This window comes from Sphaeramia orbicularis, chromosome 6 (genome assembly GCF_902148855.1).
Source record: "Sphaeramia orbicularis chromosome 6, fSphaOr1.1, whole genome shotgun sequence".
In the NCBI taxonomy this organism is placed as follows: Eukaryota; Metazoa; Chordata; class Actinopteri; order Kurtiformes; family Apogonidae; genus Sphaeramia; species Sphaeramia orbicularis.
The window spans coordinates 582,725-600,744 of NC_043962.1; the positions used below are offsets into that span (position 1 = coordinate 582,725).

The 18,020-nt window shown below is 39.5% G+C and overlaps 1 protein-coding gene across 1 annotated transcript in view; it reads left to right on the forward strand.

Moving 5' to 3' along the window:
- The first annotated feature begins 877 nt into the window (after positions 1-877).
- mbtps1 (membrane-bound transcription factor peptidase, site 1) overlaps positions 878-18,020 on the forward strand; it is a 53,234-nt gene continuing 36,091 nt past the window's right edge. Inside the window, exons 1-7 of the mRNA XM_030136605.1 lie at positions 878-929; positions 963-1,496; positions 6,054-6,317; positions 11,114-11,329; positions 11,497-11,607; positions 12,929-13,038; positions 14,572-14,688. Coding sequence (XP_029992465.1) covers positions 1,268-1,496; positions 6,054-6,317; positions 11,114-11,329; positions 11,497-11,607; positions 12,929-13,038; positions 14,572-14,688 — 1,047 coding nt within the window. The 5' untranslated portion in view covers positions 878-929; positions 963-1,267. The remainder of the gene's footprint in view (positions 930-962; positions 1,497-6,053; positions 6,318-11,113; positions 11,330-11,496; positions 11,608-12,928; positions 13,039-14,571; positions 14,689-18,020) is intronic.

An 18,020-nucleotide genomic window follows, 5' to 3' on the forward strand; every position in this document is an offset into this window, starting at 1 on the left:
TTTATGGACTGGAGCTGTATGGGTTTGTATTCATATTAACCCAAAAAATTAGCAACAGACTGAGTAAAATAAAGTAAAAGGAAATAATAACATAAGCAACAAAATGAACAAAAACAGCCAAAGTAATGAATAAAAGGAATAAGAATTAACAATAAATTAAAAAGACAAGCCACAAACTGAACAAAATTGATGAAAACAGTGAAATAGGCAAGAAAATGTTGAAAAATAAACAAAATAGTCAAAAAAAATTCACAAAAATGAAGAAAAGTTAATTAAATTGCCAACAAAATGAACCAGAACAGCCAAAGTAATTAATAAAATGAACAAAAAAGAAGAAGAAGAAAAAAAAAAAAATCAGCATCAAGGACAAAATAAGCCACAAACTGAACAAAATTGAAGAAAAAATAATGAAATAGGCAAAATGCATGTTCCAAAATAAACTCTATCCATTTCATAACTATAATACACATATTAAAAAACAAAAATAAACTCTGTCCATTTCATAATAATACACATATTAAAAAACAAAAATAAACTCTGTCCATTTCATAACAATAATGTACAAAAGTAAATGGTCCATTTCTTCACAGTGGTATCCTTCTGTTGTGTTCTGTGTGTGATCTCTGGGTTATTTGATTATTTTTGTGTCGTTTCTGTCAGACCTTGGGCTGAATATAATGCATGTGTTTTGTGTTTCCTCCAGATTAAACCCCAGTGGTCTGCAGTGGAACTAAAGGTGGTCTGCAGTGGAACTGAAGGTGGTCTGCAGTGGAACTGAAGGTGGTCTGCAGTGGAACTGAAGGTGGTCTGCAGTGGAACTGAAGGTGGTCTGCAGTGGAACTAAAGGTGGTCTGCAGTGGAACTAAAGGTGGTCTGCAGTGGAACTAAAGGTGGTCACCAGCGTCGTCCCACCCCTGTGGTCTCCACCCCAGTGGTCTCCACCCCTGTGGTGTCCACGCCGTCGTCTCCTCCAGCTGCTTCTTCTGCTGCTTTCACCCTCGTCTTTCCAACATGGCGTCCGTCTTCTTACTCTGGCAGTGCCGCTGACCGCCGTCGCCGTGGACGACCACCATGGAGAGAAAACGCAGAAAGAAAGTCTTGTAGCTGCTCAGGCCTTCTGCAGTATGGACTCAGTGTTGGAGCTCTGGACCTGAACGCTCTGTCCGGACCTCTGAGAAGAACCCGGGTTCCTGCTGCTGGTATTCCAGACGCCGCTGGTTTTCCAGGCACCGCTGTCGGAGTGGGAGCGGAGGCCTGGAGGGAACCCATGGTGGACGCTGCGTCACACTTGAAAATGCTCCCACTTCCTGTGTGGGTGTCCATGGTCATGGGGCTGCTGGCGGGGCTCCTGCCTGTGGTCGGGATGGAGCCGCTGGAAGGAACCAAATCCGACTCTGACCACGCCCCCGACCAGGAGCCCCTCCCCTCGAACTCTGCCTCCAACTGTTCCCAGTTAACCCTCAAACTGGAGTTCTCTTCCAAGGTGGTGGAACACGGTGAGTTTACTAATGAACCAGTGTGTTGACCTGTGGGGAACAGAAGGTTCTAGATGTGGTGGTTTTTATCCTGGGCAGAGCTGACGTTAGGGAGAAGAGGTTAGTCTGTATTTTATAAGTACTGACATAAAAAAATGTTTGGTTAATCATTCTTTAACCTCCTCAGACCCAGCTCTGTGTTTTCTGTCCACATTTGTGGACAAGAGTTTCACAACTTTATACAAAAAAAAGAAAAGAAAACTGTCCACCACAAAGGACATTCTATCACAATTTGAAAAACTGCATCTGATAAAACTGCTGCATCCTGATGTTTCCAATATAGGCACTGATTGAATAAAAAACAGAAACAGCTGGTACTGCTGACATTTCCTGGGTCTGAGGAGGTTAATTTTTTTTTTTGGAATTCACTTTTTATTGGTTTTTTTTTTTTTCACCCATTAAACATTTTCCAGTGATACAAAAGGATAGAATTATAAGTAATCATATCAATAAAAATATGAAAATCAAAAGTAAAAAAAACAAGAAAAAACAGCTACTAAAAAACCCCCCGCAAAAACACCCACTCACACAAAACAAGCAAAAAACTAAAAATTACAAAAACAACAGAGTTCTGTTCCTTTTGTTATACAGGATGTGTTGGCACAGTCTAACTCTTTCCAGGTGAAATCAGTAAAACAGTTTACTGTGAATTATACATTCATTCATGTATTTATTAAAATGAACTGTTGTACTGCACACAACAGGTCCAATCTGAACCAGTCTTTTTTTTTTAAGATTATTTAACTGATAAATTACATAAAACATTAATATCCACAGGATATAATAATCTTATATTAGATAATGGTGGACATGTGAATTAACAGTTTCATCTATGTTTATCTGACACAGATAACTTTAAAACACTGTATAATAGTATAATATTAGACTAGTCTGTGGGGAACAGAAGGTTCTAGATGTGGGAGTTTTCGGGAGAGCAGACTTTAGGGAAAAGATGCGAGTCTATATTTTATAAGTAGTGACATAAAAACTGTTTGGTAAATCATCCTTTATTTATTTTTTATTTTTTGTAACTCACTTTTTATTTTTTTTCACCCATTAAACATTTTTCAGTGATATAACAGGATAGAATTATAAGAAAATATATCAATAAAAATATGAAAATCAGATGTAAAAAAAACCTAGAAAAAATAGCTACTAAAAAAACACACACTCACAAAAAAACAAACAAAAAACCCCCCAAAAAATTATAAAAACAATAGCGTACTGTTGCTTTTGTCATACAGGATGTGTTGGTACATTAGAACTTGTTCCAGGTGAAATAAGACCTGGTCAGTAGTAGGGCTGTAAGAAAATACCAGTTCTGCAATATATCATGATATTTCATCTCACAATACTGTATCAATATTAAAAAGTACTGTATGGATATTTTTAGGTATTTATTCAAATGCAGATATTGTGGAGGTTCATTTTTTTGTTTTTCTTCTTTGTGTATATTTTATTTTTATTTATTCTTATTTCACACTCTTTTATTCAGTAATGCTCGTTCCTTTGTTTGGATTGAACTCCAATCCTGTTCTGATGTTAGTTGTGAACTAATAGAATGTGAACATTTGAACAGGATCTGAAACTGGAATGTCTGTAAAACAGAATTTCCGTTTGAACACAGTTGGAACATTTGGTGATAGAACATTAGATCCTGTTGGGATCAAATACAAATGTGTTTAGGATTTGGGCAGATTTATGATGGAATTCAATTCTTCAAGGAAATAATCATTTAAAAAAAGAAACAAACTAGAAGCACTCGGAGAGCGCAGACCTCCGCCAAGGCTGATCAGTGGCCTCCCCCCCGTGGGCCCCCCCATCCCCGATCACCACCAAAATTTAATCATTTCTTCCTTATCCCATTTCCAACAAACCCTGAAAATTTCATCCAAATCTGCCCATAACTTTTTGAGTTATGTTGCACACTAACGGACAGACAAACAAACAGACAGACAAACAAACAAACCCTGGCAAAAACATAACCTCCTTGGCGGAGGTAACAAACAAAAAAGCCTTTTTAACAGTATCATGATATATCGTGATATATCCTATTGTGATCCCAGTATCGTGATTTGTATCGTATCGCCAGATTCTTGCCGATACACAGCCCTAGTCAGGATCAGTCTTTAAACTTTAAACGACAATAAATATATTCATATTGATATCTAGGGACTGAAGTTAGTAACTGGGATTGATCAGTCAGGCTCTAGTTTCTATGTGTGTGAATTAAATTATGGCCATAACATTGACTTGTGAGGTGAACACACAGAACCTTTAAGCCCCACCCTAGTGTCACTTCCATCCAATCCTAACAACAACAGTGTCCTTACTGTTCAGGGGTGAGTGCGTACAGAAGCACACCCACCCTGGTACTAAACACAACCTGTTTTTCAGGCCTTTATTCAGATCATCGTGACAGAAACACAAATGATGATATTGAATAAAATCTGGACTTGTTTTTCCAGTTGGATGAAAGGAAACCAACAGATGTCTTCAGTTTTAAACCTAAGGATTCCCCACTTTTATTCACAATATTGAATGTGTGATTGGAAAATTCTTCTGGACTGTAGGACAGGGGTGTCAAACATGTGGCCCCCGGGCCAGAACCGACCCAACGAAGGTTCCCATTTAGCCCATGGGACGAATTTAGGAAGTTCAACAACAAAAGCACTTGGAGAGCACAGACCTCCGCCAAGAAAGATCTGCTCCCCCCATCACCACCAAAATGTAATCATTTGTTCCTTGTGCCAGTATCAACATTTCCTGAAATTGTCATCCAAATCCGTCCATAACTTTTTGAGTTATCTTACGAACAGACAAACCCTGATGAAAACATGACCTTTGCCGTTCCACTTGGCAGCGGTAAAAATAACCAGAACCAGAACTGAGTAATCTGGGCAGAAGAGAAAGAAAACAAATAGACTAACAAACAAGTCAGATTGGATCGGAAGCGAAAAAATGCAGATGGGGACATCACTGGGGCTGTAAGAAAATATCGGTTCTGCAGTGTATCGTGATATTTCATTTCACAATACTGTATCAATAATAAAAAGTACTGTATGGATATTTGTAGGTATTTATTCAAATGCAGATATGGCAGAGGATCACTTTTATTTTTATTTTTTTGTTTCTATTTTATTTATTCTTATTTCACACTCTTTTATTCAATAATGTTTGTTCCTTTGTTGGGATTGAACTCAAATCCTGTTCTGATGTTAGTTGTGAACTAATAGAATCTGAACATTTGAACAGGATCTGAAACTGGAATGTCTGGAAAACAGAATTCAGTTTGAACACAGCTGGAACATTTGGTGATAGAACATTAGATCCTGTTGGGATCAAATACAAATGTGTTTAGGATTTGGGCAGATTTATGATGGAATTCAATTCTTCAAGGAAATAATCATTTAAAAAAAGAAACAAACAAACAAAAAAGCCTTTTTAACGGTATCATGATATATCGTGATATATCATATTGTGATCCTAGTATTGTGATTTGTATCGTATCTCCAGATTGATGCTGATACACAGCCCTAGACGTCACTAACAGAGACAGAACCTGACAAGCTCACCAGTTCAATTAGAGCTGCAATCGATTAATCGATTAGGTGCTTGAAGTCGATGCAAAAAGTCCTGATTTGATCAATCCAATCCAACTTTATTTATAAAGCACTTTAAAATAACTGTAGTGGACCAAAGTGCTGTACAGAAGAAGAATTAAAACTAAAATAGAAGAATAAAATACAGAATAGATTTAAAGACCTAGAAACTGTACAAAAAGGAAAAAGTGCTGTACAGAAGAATAAATAAAACCCAAATAAAAGGATAAAATACAAGATAGATTAAAAAGCCACATAGTTAAAAACAACAAAAATCAATCAATAAATAAAATAGATAAATAAGAACAATAAACCACTACCAAATAAAAACAATAGAATAAAGACTATAAAGACAATAAAGATAATAAAGATAATAAAGATAATTGAGTTGAATTGATCAAAGGGAAATATTCTGTCAGTTTTCCTGAATTGAAGCTTCTTTGTGCGTCACAATAAGCGGCCGTGTGAAACACAACAGTGGAACCAATGTTTAACAGCAGAGAAATGAAGGAAACAGCTGTGATTCAGGACAGTTGTGGTTGAATGATTTTTTTGGATCGCTTTGAGTCGATTAATCGGTAGCAGCTCTAAATTCAACTCAGTTCTGAATCCTGATGGAACACACAGTACAGATACAGGGACACTGGACCTATTTTTTCTGTGTGTGTGTGTTATTCATGCTCATGTGCCATTATTTTATGTAGGTATTTTAAAGCTAAATTTTAAACATATATTTTACTTTATTTTTTAAATTAGCCTTAGATTTTAGTCAATTTTAATGTATTCATTTATGTATTAGTTATTTATTCTACATTGTTCTGGCTAATACTGGTCCTCAGTAACTAGTTTCATTCTTTCTCTGTGATGGAATGATAAATAAACTCCTTTGAATCCTCCTCCTCCGTCTTTCCTCCAGAGTACATCGTAGCCTTTACGGGCTACTTCTCCGCCAAAGCTCGAAGCCTGTACATCAGCAGCGCCCTGAGGAACGCTGCGGACCGAGCGTTGGAGTGGCACGTCGTCCCCAGGGAAAACCCGGCCTCGGACTTCCCCAGCGACTTCGAGCTGGTCCACATCCGCCAGGCGTCGGCACGCAGCCTGCTGACCTTAGAGGACCATCCATACATCAAGAGGGTGACGCCGCAGCGCAAAGTGTTCCGCTCGCTCAAGTACATTCCCTGTAAGTACCGACGCTACGGCGTTGTCGTATCGCACTACAGATCTGAGTGCCTGTGAGGTCGGCACGTCTGGCCGACACCAACAAAAATGTAACGTAACGAAACCCGAACCTGCGCACACACAGAACGGCGTTTGTGTCCAACAGAATGTGCCTTTGAGTGGTGCGTTTGGACAGCGCTGTGTTTGGGGTGCAGAGAGGATTGTGTGTCTGAATGTGTGTGTGTGTGTTGGGGGATGGGACTCAGCACAGAAGAAGCCTGTGTTTGTGGCCCTATGTGGGGGGAGGGAGGGGGGAGGGGGGTGAGTCAGATTTGGTGGAGTTCAGCTGGACAGAGGGGGCCGACGCCCTGGGCCTGGCACTGGATGAAAGGCTTTAGTGTGCCCCCCCCCCCCAAACACACACACACACCAAGGTTATTATCATTAATGAAAACTAATGAAATGACCAAAACTAGAATTGTAAAAACATTTTCGTTAACTGAAATAAATAAAAACTATAATTAAAAGAAAAAAACATAACTAACTGAAACTGTATTGTGTGTTTACAAAACTAACTAAAACAGATACAAATTCTGGATCCAATTCCCTTGGTTTTGGTCTTTGTCAATGTCAGATTGATGTTCAATGGATTTCTTTGTCTCTCTCAGTTTTCTGTGCTGTCTCCATACGACACTTTTTGCTCCGTCACTTGTGTTCACTTGTGGTTTCCAGTCGTCTTCTGGTCCCCACTCTACCTGGAAACATGGAGACTAAAGCAGCAGAGTCCTGTCTGGGATTGATTTGAATAGGAGCACAGAGAAGAAGAGAAAAGAGACCACTGAACTACAACTGAACTACAACTGAACTACAACTAAACTACAACTGAACTACAACTGAACTACAACTGAACTACAACTGAACTACAACTGAACTACAACTAAACTACAACTGAACTACAACTAAGCATTTAGAAAAAAATGAAAACTAATAAAAACTGTCAAACCTGCTCTAAAAATGAATTAAAACTAGAAGCACTCTGAGAGCGCAGACCTCCGCCAAGGCAGATCGGTGCCCCCCCCCCCCCTCGATCACCACCAAATTTAATCATTTGTTCCTTGTGCCAGTATCAACATTTACTGAAAATTTCATCCAAAACTGTCCATAACTTTATAGTTATCTTGCAGACAGACAGACAGACAAACAAACAAACCAACACCATCATAAACAGAACCTCCTTGGTGAAGGAAACTATCTGAATTACAGAAAAAAAGTCAAAACTAAATAAAACTGAACTATAAGGAAAAATCCAAAACTATTAGAACTTTGACACACACACACACAAAAACACACACACACACACACACACACATCCAGGATCAGCATGGGTCCGTTGAGCCTGTGGTTTCTTTAAAGATAGTTTGGAACCAGTTGGAAATGTTTAATATGCAGTTTTATGTGCAAATGCCTTTAAAGTGTGGATTAATAGTAGATTAGTGTCACTAATGGCCTCGGCCTCAGCCAGTGGTCCAAGTCGGGGGGGGGGGGGGGGGGGGGGGTTATTGTGCATCAGTTGTCAAGTCTGTCCTATGGCATCTCAGGACAAGTCAGATTATGCAGAATATGATTTTTGTTGAGTGAATTCTGCACCTTTGAAGACCCTCACCCCAACAACATATTTTACTAGCTGAACAGGAAAATATCATCAATGTCATGAATTTGGCTTCTTCAAAGCTGCACATGCCCTGTGATCTGAACAAACCCTGACTTCTAAACAAGTCCAATTTTGCAGAACATGATTTTGGTGAGTAAATTCTGCACCTTTGGAAACACATATTGGACCACAGTGACAAAGCAACGAATACTCAATATTTGCCATAAATATTATTTGTAAAGCCATCGTAGTTTTCATGTGCAAATGTGAGGCAAAAATGGAACCAAAAATACACAATGTTTGTTTTTTAGTTAAAAAAAACAAAACAAAACAGAAACAAATGTGGACGTCATTAACTCTTTCAGTGCCATGGGCCGATTAAATCGGCTTTATGAAAACAGCCTGTAAAGTGCCACGGGCCGATCAGATCGGCTTTGGAGAACACGCCACATTTGTGTACAAACAAACCATCCACCCCCATTTCTTTCTCACATTTCGATGACGTTCTTTCTGTGTCCCCCTTTTGAGACCAAGCAGACGGGAATTTGAGGTCACGCGACCGAATAATATTTTTATATGTTTTTAATGTTTCTTATTCTCCGGTGTTTCATCAGAGGGAGCCCTCCATGCCGGGGGGCGGCTGTGGACTCCGGGGGCTGTGGCGCCTTCTCTCACTGGGGTCCGCTCCTTTCTGGTGGGTGGGGGTCCCAGTTGGCCCTCTCCCACTAGTTGGGATGCGGGGCTGTGTTACTGGTGCCTGGTCGCCGGGGTCGGCGGCTGCCTCCTGGTGCGGATGGCTCCCTGAGACAGCGCCTCCTAAACTGATGTTTTACTTTTACTTGTACATTTTTGTTCTGGTCTACCCGTGCTCAGTCAGTCTTCTTAAGTATGTGTGAGCTGGTGGGTTTGCATGTATATGTGTGTGTGTGTGTGTGTGTGTGTGTGTGTGTGTGTGTGTGTGCGGGTGAGTGGGTGGGTGTGGGTGGGGGGCGGTACTGATTTTTAAACTGATATGTAAAGCACTTTGTGCTACAGTTTTTAATGTATGAAAAGTGCTATATAAATAAAGATGATTATTATTATTATTATTATTATTAATTATGCAAATTACGATCAATAATGAATCGGCTGCATCCGGTGCGTTTTGAATCTAATTAGCAATCGGTCGGATGTTACCGAGCGGTTTCCTGCAGGATTCTTCAAATATTATAAAAACGACGCGAAATACTGAAAAATGGCCAAATTCTGTGGCACTTTTAAGGCTTATTAGCCCCTTAACTGTCTGGCACTTAAAGAGTTAAAAACCCCTGATCACAGACTGTAAAGTGTCATCTGTGTCCTTTGTCAGTCTGCTGGTACCTGGAGATAACAGGAAAATGGAGTTCAATAGTAAAATACCAGTTGTATATTCCTCAGTGTGTGAGAGCGCACAGCAGCTAGTTGCAGTAATTAGCTAATTAATGTGCAGGAATGATCAGATGGAAGCCCCCTCAGCCCCTGCATGCCTTTATTCCACTGCCCTGCAGCCCCCTCCTGCTGCTGGTTAATGAACACTGATATTTCACTCAGTCCCAGTGATTCAGAAAGTACGTTTTTACTCAGATGAGGTGTGGTTCAGCACAGGAGATGGAAAAGAAGAAGAAACAAAGTGAGAGCGAAAATGACTTGAACTGGTGGATCAGAACATGATCAGCCTGATCAGGTTAAAGCACAGGTGTCAAACATGGGGCCCGGGGGCCAGAACTGGCCCGCCAAAGGTTCTGATCCGACCCACATGATGAATTTACAAAGTGCAAGTTATGGCATCAAACTCAAAAATACTATCAGAACCAGTGTTCAGAACTCAGAGCTCCTCCTTCGCCCTGAACGCTGTGCATGTGTGGATCCACTGTTTCTGTGTAAATCTGGTCCCAGTCATGTGTCTGTCCAATTAGATTCAATTCACATCAATATTAGTTGAGTTCTAATTTTAAATGTGTGGGAAATGGGATTTTCAGTGTTCAGTGTAAATGTCCACAGAGTCCACATTCCACAGTGGATGTGGACAGTTTAGTTCCACATACAAGAGATTGTTCTAAGCTACAGGTGGATCCAACTGGAGGAGAATCAGAGTCGTTTGGAATTTTGGATGAATTTTGGAAAATGTCTCCATGATGACAGATGGAAAATTGTAGATGTTGTGACCTTGCTGTGACCTTGAACTTTGTCCTACTGGGACCAAAATGGACTGGGCTGGTCCCAGGGCCTAGGCCTATCTGTGGGGAAGATCTGGGAAAGATGGGTGGAAGAGTTTTACACTAAAGATGAACAAACAAACAAACACACACAAAGCAAAGTGATCACAATACCTCCTGGAGGAGGTAAAAACCTATAAATAATGACAACACCAATGATTTCTCTTTGATTTAGTGCAAAAAAACATTAAATTATGAAAATATTTCCATTTCCAAACTATCCTGTAACAATAAAATGTCAATAACCTGAACGAATATGAACAATCTGAAATGTCTGTAGAAAATGAAGCGCAATTTTAACTATATTCTGCCTGTTCCTCAGTGTTTAGTGTCTTTGTAGATCTGATCTGTAATGCACATGTATAAATGATAAGTCAAGGCAGAATATTGATGAAATTGTTCTTACATTTCTTTGCAAATTTCATTTTGTTCAGGTTATTCACATCCATTTTGTTTGGATAGTTTGTAAATATTGGCATGATTTAATGTCATTTTTTGCACTTAAACCATTTGCAGTTGTCATTATTTATTGGCTGTCATGCTGTTATTGTACTGGTCCAGCTCACTGCAGATTAAATTGTGCTGAATGTTCTTGGACTATTAACGGAGTTTAACACTGACTGGAAAGAAGAAGAAAACTAGAAAAGCACTCAGAGAGCGCAGACCTCCGCCAAGGCAGATCTGCCCCTCTCCCCGAATTTAATCATTTGTTCCTTGTGCCAGTATCAACATTTTTTGAAATTTTCATCCAAATCCGTCCATAACTTTTTGAGTTATTTTGATTAAAAAAAAACAAAAAAACACAAAGCAGCTTTTGGGCTTTGGGGTCAGTATCAGTTAGAAGAAGCAGAAGTTATCGGTTTTGGTATCAGTTATAAAACCCAGTTGTGGTTTATCCCTAATGTTCTTCCATCTGTGTTTTTGTCTTCGTAGCCCCTGAAGCGGCTGCACCCTGCAACGCCACCCGTGGGACCCAGAAATGGCAGTCGTGGCAGTCGTCCCGCCCCTTCAGACGAACCAGTTTATCATTGGGCGCAGGGTTCTGGCACGCCACCGGCCGCCACTCCAGCAGGAGGCTGCTGAGGGCCATCCCCCGCCACGTGGCCCAGATCCTGCAGGCAGACGTCCTCTGGCAGATGGGACACACTGGTAAGACCTGTGACCTCTGACCCCCCCCATTAGAAGACCAGGATTAGAAGTACTCTGACTGAATAAGGTTTTACACTCACATTTGAATGATTCTGACTTTTCCTCTCCCATTTGTGCGTGTGTGTGTGTGTGTGTGTGTGTGTGTGTGTGTGTGTGTGTGTGTGCAGGGTCTGGTGTTAAAGTGGCTGTGTTTGACACTGGACTGAGTGAAAAGCATCCACATTTTAAGAATGTGAAGGAAAGGACCAACTGGACCAATGAGAAGACACTGGATGATGGTGAGGATGAAGAACACACTGATGATGATGATGATACTGCTGCTGACAAAGTAGTGAGACGAACCTTAACCCTGTCTTTTTTCTTTTTTTAATTATCTTTTTATTGGAAGGGCAAATGTCCTTTACAAACATTAATTACAACTTTAATCATTAAAAATATATGTATATTTGTAATAGGATGGATACAGAAAGTTTCACTACTTATTTCCATGTTGCCCTTGTAGAATTTTTCCTTATGGACCATTCATTTCTGGTGAAACATTTATAGAACAGAACAGAACAGGGGCATGCACCAGCTCACACAGTCACAGTCTCACATAAAAGTAAATAGATTCACACAAAGCACACATCACAAATACAGTCAGATGAAATCAGATCTGGTTGGTTTTACGTACTCAGTCCATTTGGACCAGATACTATAAAATTTTTCTCTTTCAACTTTTAGGGAACAGGATATCTTCTCCATAACATAAATCTCATAGTCCATTCCAGTCCATTCATCAGTGGTGGGTGGTTCTACTTTGAACCATTTCCTCCTAACACATTTCTTACTGGCTGCCAACAGTATAGCCAGTCATTTTTTGTCTTTAATGTTCCGTGACTCAAACTGTAGATTGCCCAAATACATGGTTTCACATTTAAACAGAATGTTTACATTAAATACATTTTCTATGTGTTTGTGGATCTCTTTCCAGTAAGGTCTTATAGAACCTTAACCCTTTCATGCATGACATCCACATTTGTGGACACATAGTTTAAAGGTGCACTAGACTTTCATCACCAGTGTTTCCTCAGATCTGTCCATCCTCAGTCTTATCCTCAGTTTCATTCGTCTGTTCGTCTGTCTGTCATTCCTCAGCTGAATCTCTTCCTCAGTCTGAACAGTTTCTTAGTTCCATCCACCACAAACAAACCATGTGTTTACAGAGTCAGGAGGGAACTGGACATCTGAGGAATTTTGTTGCGACGTGCATTGTGGGAAACGGAGGTTCGTGCAGCTGCCTGGCAGTGGCAGCAGCAGCAGAACCATATGATATTATATAGATGAAACAAACATGACGTAGAAACGACTGGAGCTTCACTTCCCACAATGCACGTCGTGACAAAATTCCTCAGATGCCCAGTTCCTCCTGACTCTGAATGCAAACACATGGTTTGTTTGTGGCGGATGGAACTAAGAAACTGTTCAGAGTGAGGAAGAGATTCAGCTGAGGAACGACAGACAGACGAACAGACGAATGAAACTGAGGATAGGACTGAGGTTAGACTTGCACAGGCGTGAGGATCCAGTGTTGGATGTTTACTCTGTGGTGTTTTTCAGGTCTGGGCCACGGTACGTTTGTGGCTGGAGTCATCGCCAGTATGAGGGAGTGTCAGGGCTTCGCTCCAGACTCTGAGCTGCACATCTTTAGAGTTTTCACCAACAACCAGGTACACGATGGAAAGATAGAAATCAAACAAATAACTGACGGAAACTTTAATGAACAGGGTTCCCACAGGGTCGGAAAAGTCTGGAATTTACAAATCTGCATTTAATACCTCAGAAAAGTCTTTAAAGGTTTTAAATTTCCTATGGTAGGTCCTCAGTTCTGTTTCCATAAACTTGTTCACTGTGTTGTGTTTAAAAGTGTTTAAAAGTGTTTAAATGTGTTTAAAAGTCTTTAAATGTGTTTAAATGTGTTTAAAAGTGTTTAAATGTGTTTAAATGTGTCCAAACTGCACAGACAGTATCATTATTCTACTCAGTTCCATCCGTTCCAACCCGACAATTTATACTGAAATTACAAACCAGTGATCGCTAACTTTGCCCCCGATTAGAAATGACTCTGAACGATGGGAACAAAGTTATTGGAATAAATAAATACATTTTCCTAAATTCTAGGAGTCATGAATGTTACCAGTATGTCTGTGAAATAGGCTTTAAATTCTGTTCTAAGTGTTTTTAAAAGGTCTTAAAACGTCTTGAATTTACAAATCTGCATTAAATAACTTAAAAAAGTATTAAATTTGATCTGGTAGGTCTTCAGTTCTGTTTCCGTAAATGTGTTGGCCATATTGTGTTTAAATGTGTTTAAAAGTGTTTAAATGTGTCCAAACTGCACATTTTTATTGTATTGTTATTCTACTCAGTTCCATCCGTTCCAACCCCACAATTTATATTGAAATAATCGTTAACTTTGCCCCTGGTCAGAAATGACTGAACGATGGGAATGAAGGCGTTGGAATAAATAAATAAATACATTTTCCTAAATTCTAGCAGTCATGAATGTTTGCCGCTATTTCTATGAAATACAGGGGTTGGACAAAATAATGGAAACACCTTCACCTCAAGATAATAATGCCCCAATCCATACAGCTAGAATTGTTAAAGAATGGCATGAGGAACATTCTAATGAAGTTGAGCATCTCGTATGGCCGGCACAGTCCCCAGACCTCAACATTATTGAGCATTTATGGTCAGTTTTAGAGATTCAAGTAAGACGTCGATTTCCACCGCCATCGTCTCTAAAAGAGTTGGAGGGTATTCTAACTGAAGAATGGCTTAAAATTCCTTTGGAAACAATTCACAAGTTGTATGAATCAATACCTCGGAGAATTGAGGCTGTAATTGCCGCAAAAGGCGGACCTACACCATATTAAATTATATTTTGTTGATGTTTTAAGGTGTTTCCATTATTTTGTCCAACCCCTGTAGGTGTTAAATTCTGTTCTAAGTGTCCTGAAAAGGTCTTGAAACGTCTATCTGCACTCTTTTACTGTTTTAATTGATTATTATTTAGGTTTTATGGATTGTTTTAATTGTAATTGTGTGTTTTTAACCTGTCTCTTTTCCATTTTTTGTAAAGCACTGTGAATTGTCCTGTGTATGAATTGTACTATACAAATAAATCTGCCTCGCCTTAAATGTAACCTGTAGGACTCCAGACCTGTTCCCAGCTGTCTGTGTTCTGTTTCCCCTCGTAGGTTTCGTACACCTCCTGGTTCCTGGATGCGTTCAACTATGCCATCCTGAAGAAAATTGACGTTCTGAACCTCAGCATCGGGGGGCCGGACTTCATGGACCACCCTTTTGTTGACAAGGTGAAAACGCTTTATAATTAATAATTCAGGAATGTGACCGAACCAGGCTGGTGACAAATATGAGCACGTGTTCATATTAGGAACTCCACCCTCGTTACAGCCTTTTCATTCTAAACTGAGCAGACGAACCAGTCAGACCAGTCCAACAGACGTGTGTGTTCAGAGTCCACAGACAGCAGGTCCACATGAGTTTAAGAACATGTCACAGATGGACGGCTTATTTTATCTGATTTATTTAGTTTTTTAAATAATGGATTTAGTGCTCAACAAAATATTGTGACGGGGTAACAAAGACAAACAAAAGAGAATTCAGAAGACGTAGACATTAAGCAAAACAAAGACGGGTGCAAACAAAGAGCTGTTTACAGGTGTGTGTGTGTGCGTGTGTGTGTGTGGTTATTTATGATTTTTTTTTGTTTGTTTTTTTGTGTGGGTTGTGCATATCAGGTGGAAACAGAGGAGAGAATGAGAACAACATTGCCCGTCTGTTAAGTCAAAGGGTTAAAGCACAGGTGTCAAACATGCTGGGTCCAGTCCGGCCCTGGGGATGAATTTATGAAATGCAATAATTACACTGAAGATATTCACAATCAAGGAAGTTCAATCTAAAGTGGGTCAGACCAGTCAAATACTATCATAATAACCTATAAATAACGAAAAAAAGCTCATTTTTGCTTTTTGTTTTAGTGTCAAAAAAGTTAAATTACACAAAAATGTTGACATTTACAGACTGGCTTTTCACAAAAAAATACAAACAACTTGAAATGTCTTAAGAGAAGAATGTAGTATTTTAACAATGTTCTGCCTGTTATCAAATGTTTGGTGTATTTGTAGATCCACTGTGATCTGTAAGTTGTGATGCACATGTATAAATGATAAACTGAGGTGGAATATTGTTAAAATTACACTGATTTTTCTTCAGAATTTTCAGGTTCATATGTGTTCATGTTACGTTCAAGTATGGTTCATAGATGTAAACATTTTCATTACGGAATTTGACTTTTTTCACTCAAAAACAGAGAAAACTTTGGAGTTGCTAGGCTTGCGCTAGTCTATTGCCACATCACCATTGGTGATGCATTTTCCTGGTTGGCGAAGTTGTTTTCAACCTGTGTAGCCACAATGGCGAAGGTATTTTACCACTTATGGCAGCGTGACATTCCCAGTTCAGTGCAGCAGGTACGCTGTGGAGGAGTAATGTCAGCGGAGTGGAGATTTTTCAAAATAAATGACGGTGATCAAAGTAACACCGACTGCAAGTACCGTTCCAGACACACACAGATACAGACGCAGCGTTCTGTCCGTCCTCTGCGTACACTCCATCTGTTTTCCAGCTGATGGAGGATGAGTACCCAGACAGAGAATACCAGCGGGAGTACGGAGCGGTGCGGACCGCCGCCAGTGGAAGTGAAAACCAAACCTGTCACTCATTTGTCTTTTCTCTTCCTGCTGAAGCTAAACTTTTAAACCTTACCAGAGAAAACGCTGCAACATTAGTATCACAGTAGTGTTCCTCTGTCGTCTACAGGTTTGTTATTACTGACTTTCTTCTTCTTCTTCTCAAAAAACTTTCCTCTTCTTTGTGGTATTTGTCCAGTATGGTTAATTCAGAGCGGCGCCCCCTGGTGGATTGTCAAATGCTCATTCCACTGGTAAATTTATTTTATATTAAATCTCATGTTGAATCTCATGAACATCAGTGCTCAGAATAATTGTATTTTTTAAGTCTATCATTTATTGTTTTGTTTTACATTAGATTAGAAATAAAAATAGTTTAGATGAAAATGTTGACTTAAGTTAATTTTATGATTTTTTTTTGTATGAAACTGAAGCCAGATTGAACATATTTTTAAGCTCAAAATGCACCAGAATGCAGGAAAAAGACTGGACCCAGACTGGACCAGACTGGACCAGACTGGACCATACTGGACCAGACTGGACCCAGACTGGACCCAGACTGGACCATACTGGACCATACTGGACCCAGACTGGACCCAGATTGGACCCAGACTGGACCCAGACTGGACCCAGACTGGACCATACTGGACCAGACTGGACCAGACTGGACCATACTGGACCATACTGGACCCAGATTGGACCCAGACTGGACCATACTGGACCCAGACTGGACCATACTGGACCCAGACTGGACCCAGACTGGACCATACTGGACCCAGACTGGACCCAGACTGGCTGTGGCTTTTTGTGGCTCCACTCATTTCTACTAGTGTCGCCACAGTGGCTGGATCTTTCATTTTCCTCGTGCAAGCAGAGTTGACATTATTTCTAAGTTCTTATCATATTATTTACAATATTTGACTGGTGCGGAACACTTTATTTCATATTAGGCTGAATGCGGAACTAAACTAAAATGAGTTTGACAGCCCTGGGTAAAGGACATGAGTAACATTTGACAGAAATGAGAAATCAGAAAAGGGTTTTAAATAATAGTATAGAAAGAAGCTTAGGGGGGAAAAAATAAAAATAAATAAAAAAAAGTAGTAATAAATGAATAAATTGGGAAAAAAAAAAAGCAAAATCAATAATCCCAAATACAATAATAGTGACAGCCTTTTCTCTTTTTATCCTTCTCTTTCTCTTTGTACTGAACCTGTACTGGTCACATTTAACACTAACTGGCTTTTGTGTTTTACTTAGAAACACCTGAGGCTACCGCTGCAGCTGTCAGTTCTTTTTGAAGTCGAGTATTCTACCGAATATTTCAGCGATTAATCGAGTAATCGTATTTCCACCTTATCCACCCTCATCTACCTTCTCTCAGTGTGTTTTCTTTTTTTTGTTTCTGTATTTGTTCTTTGACTGCCATTTAGTATTAGCTCTGTATCTGTTTACCCGTTTGATGTGTGTTCGTCCCTTGGCTGTTTATTGTAAAGCGTCTTTGAGTACTTAGAAAGTGCTACATAAAACCAATGTATTATTATTATTATTATTATTATTATTATTATTATTATTATCATTATTATTATTATCATTATTATTATTATTGTTGTTGTTATTGTTATTATCATTTCATTATCAAAACATCATCGAAACAAAGAGAAACATTTGGACTTGTTATGATTTATAGGCATGAGGTCAAATTAATTTTATCACATTAAACCAAGAAGAAAGTTAGGAGTCATTATTTATAGATTATTATCATATCATTTGACTTGAGATCACATCAGTCTGAATGTGGAACCTGGACTGAAGTGACTTTGACATGCTCGATAGTTAATACCTTCAGTGTAATTTTTTCACTTTGTGAATTCCTTCACTGGACTGAATCAGAACCTTTGGAGGACCAGTTTTGGCCCCGGGGCCACATGTTT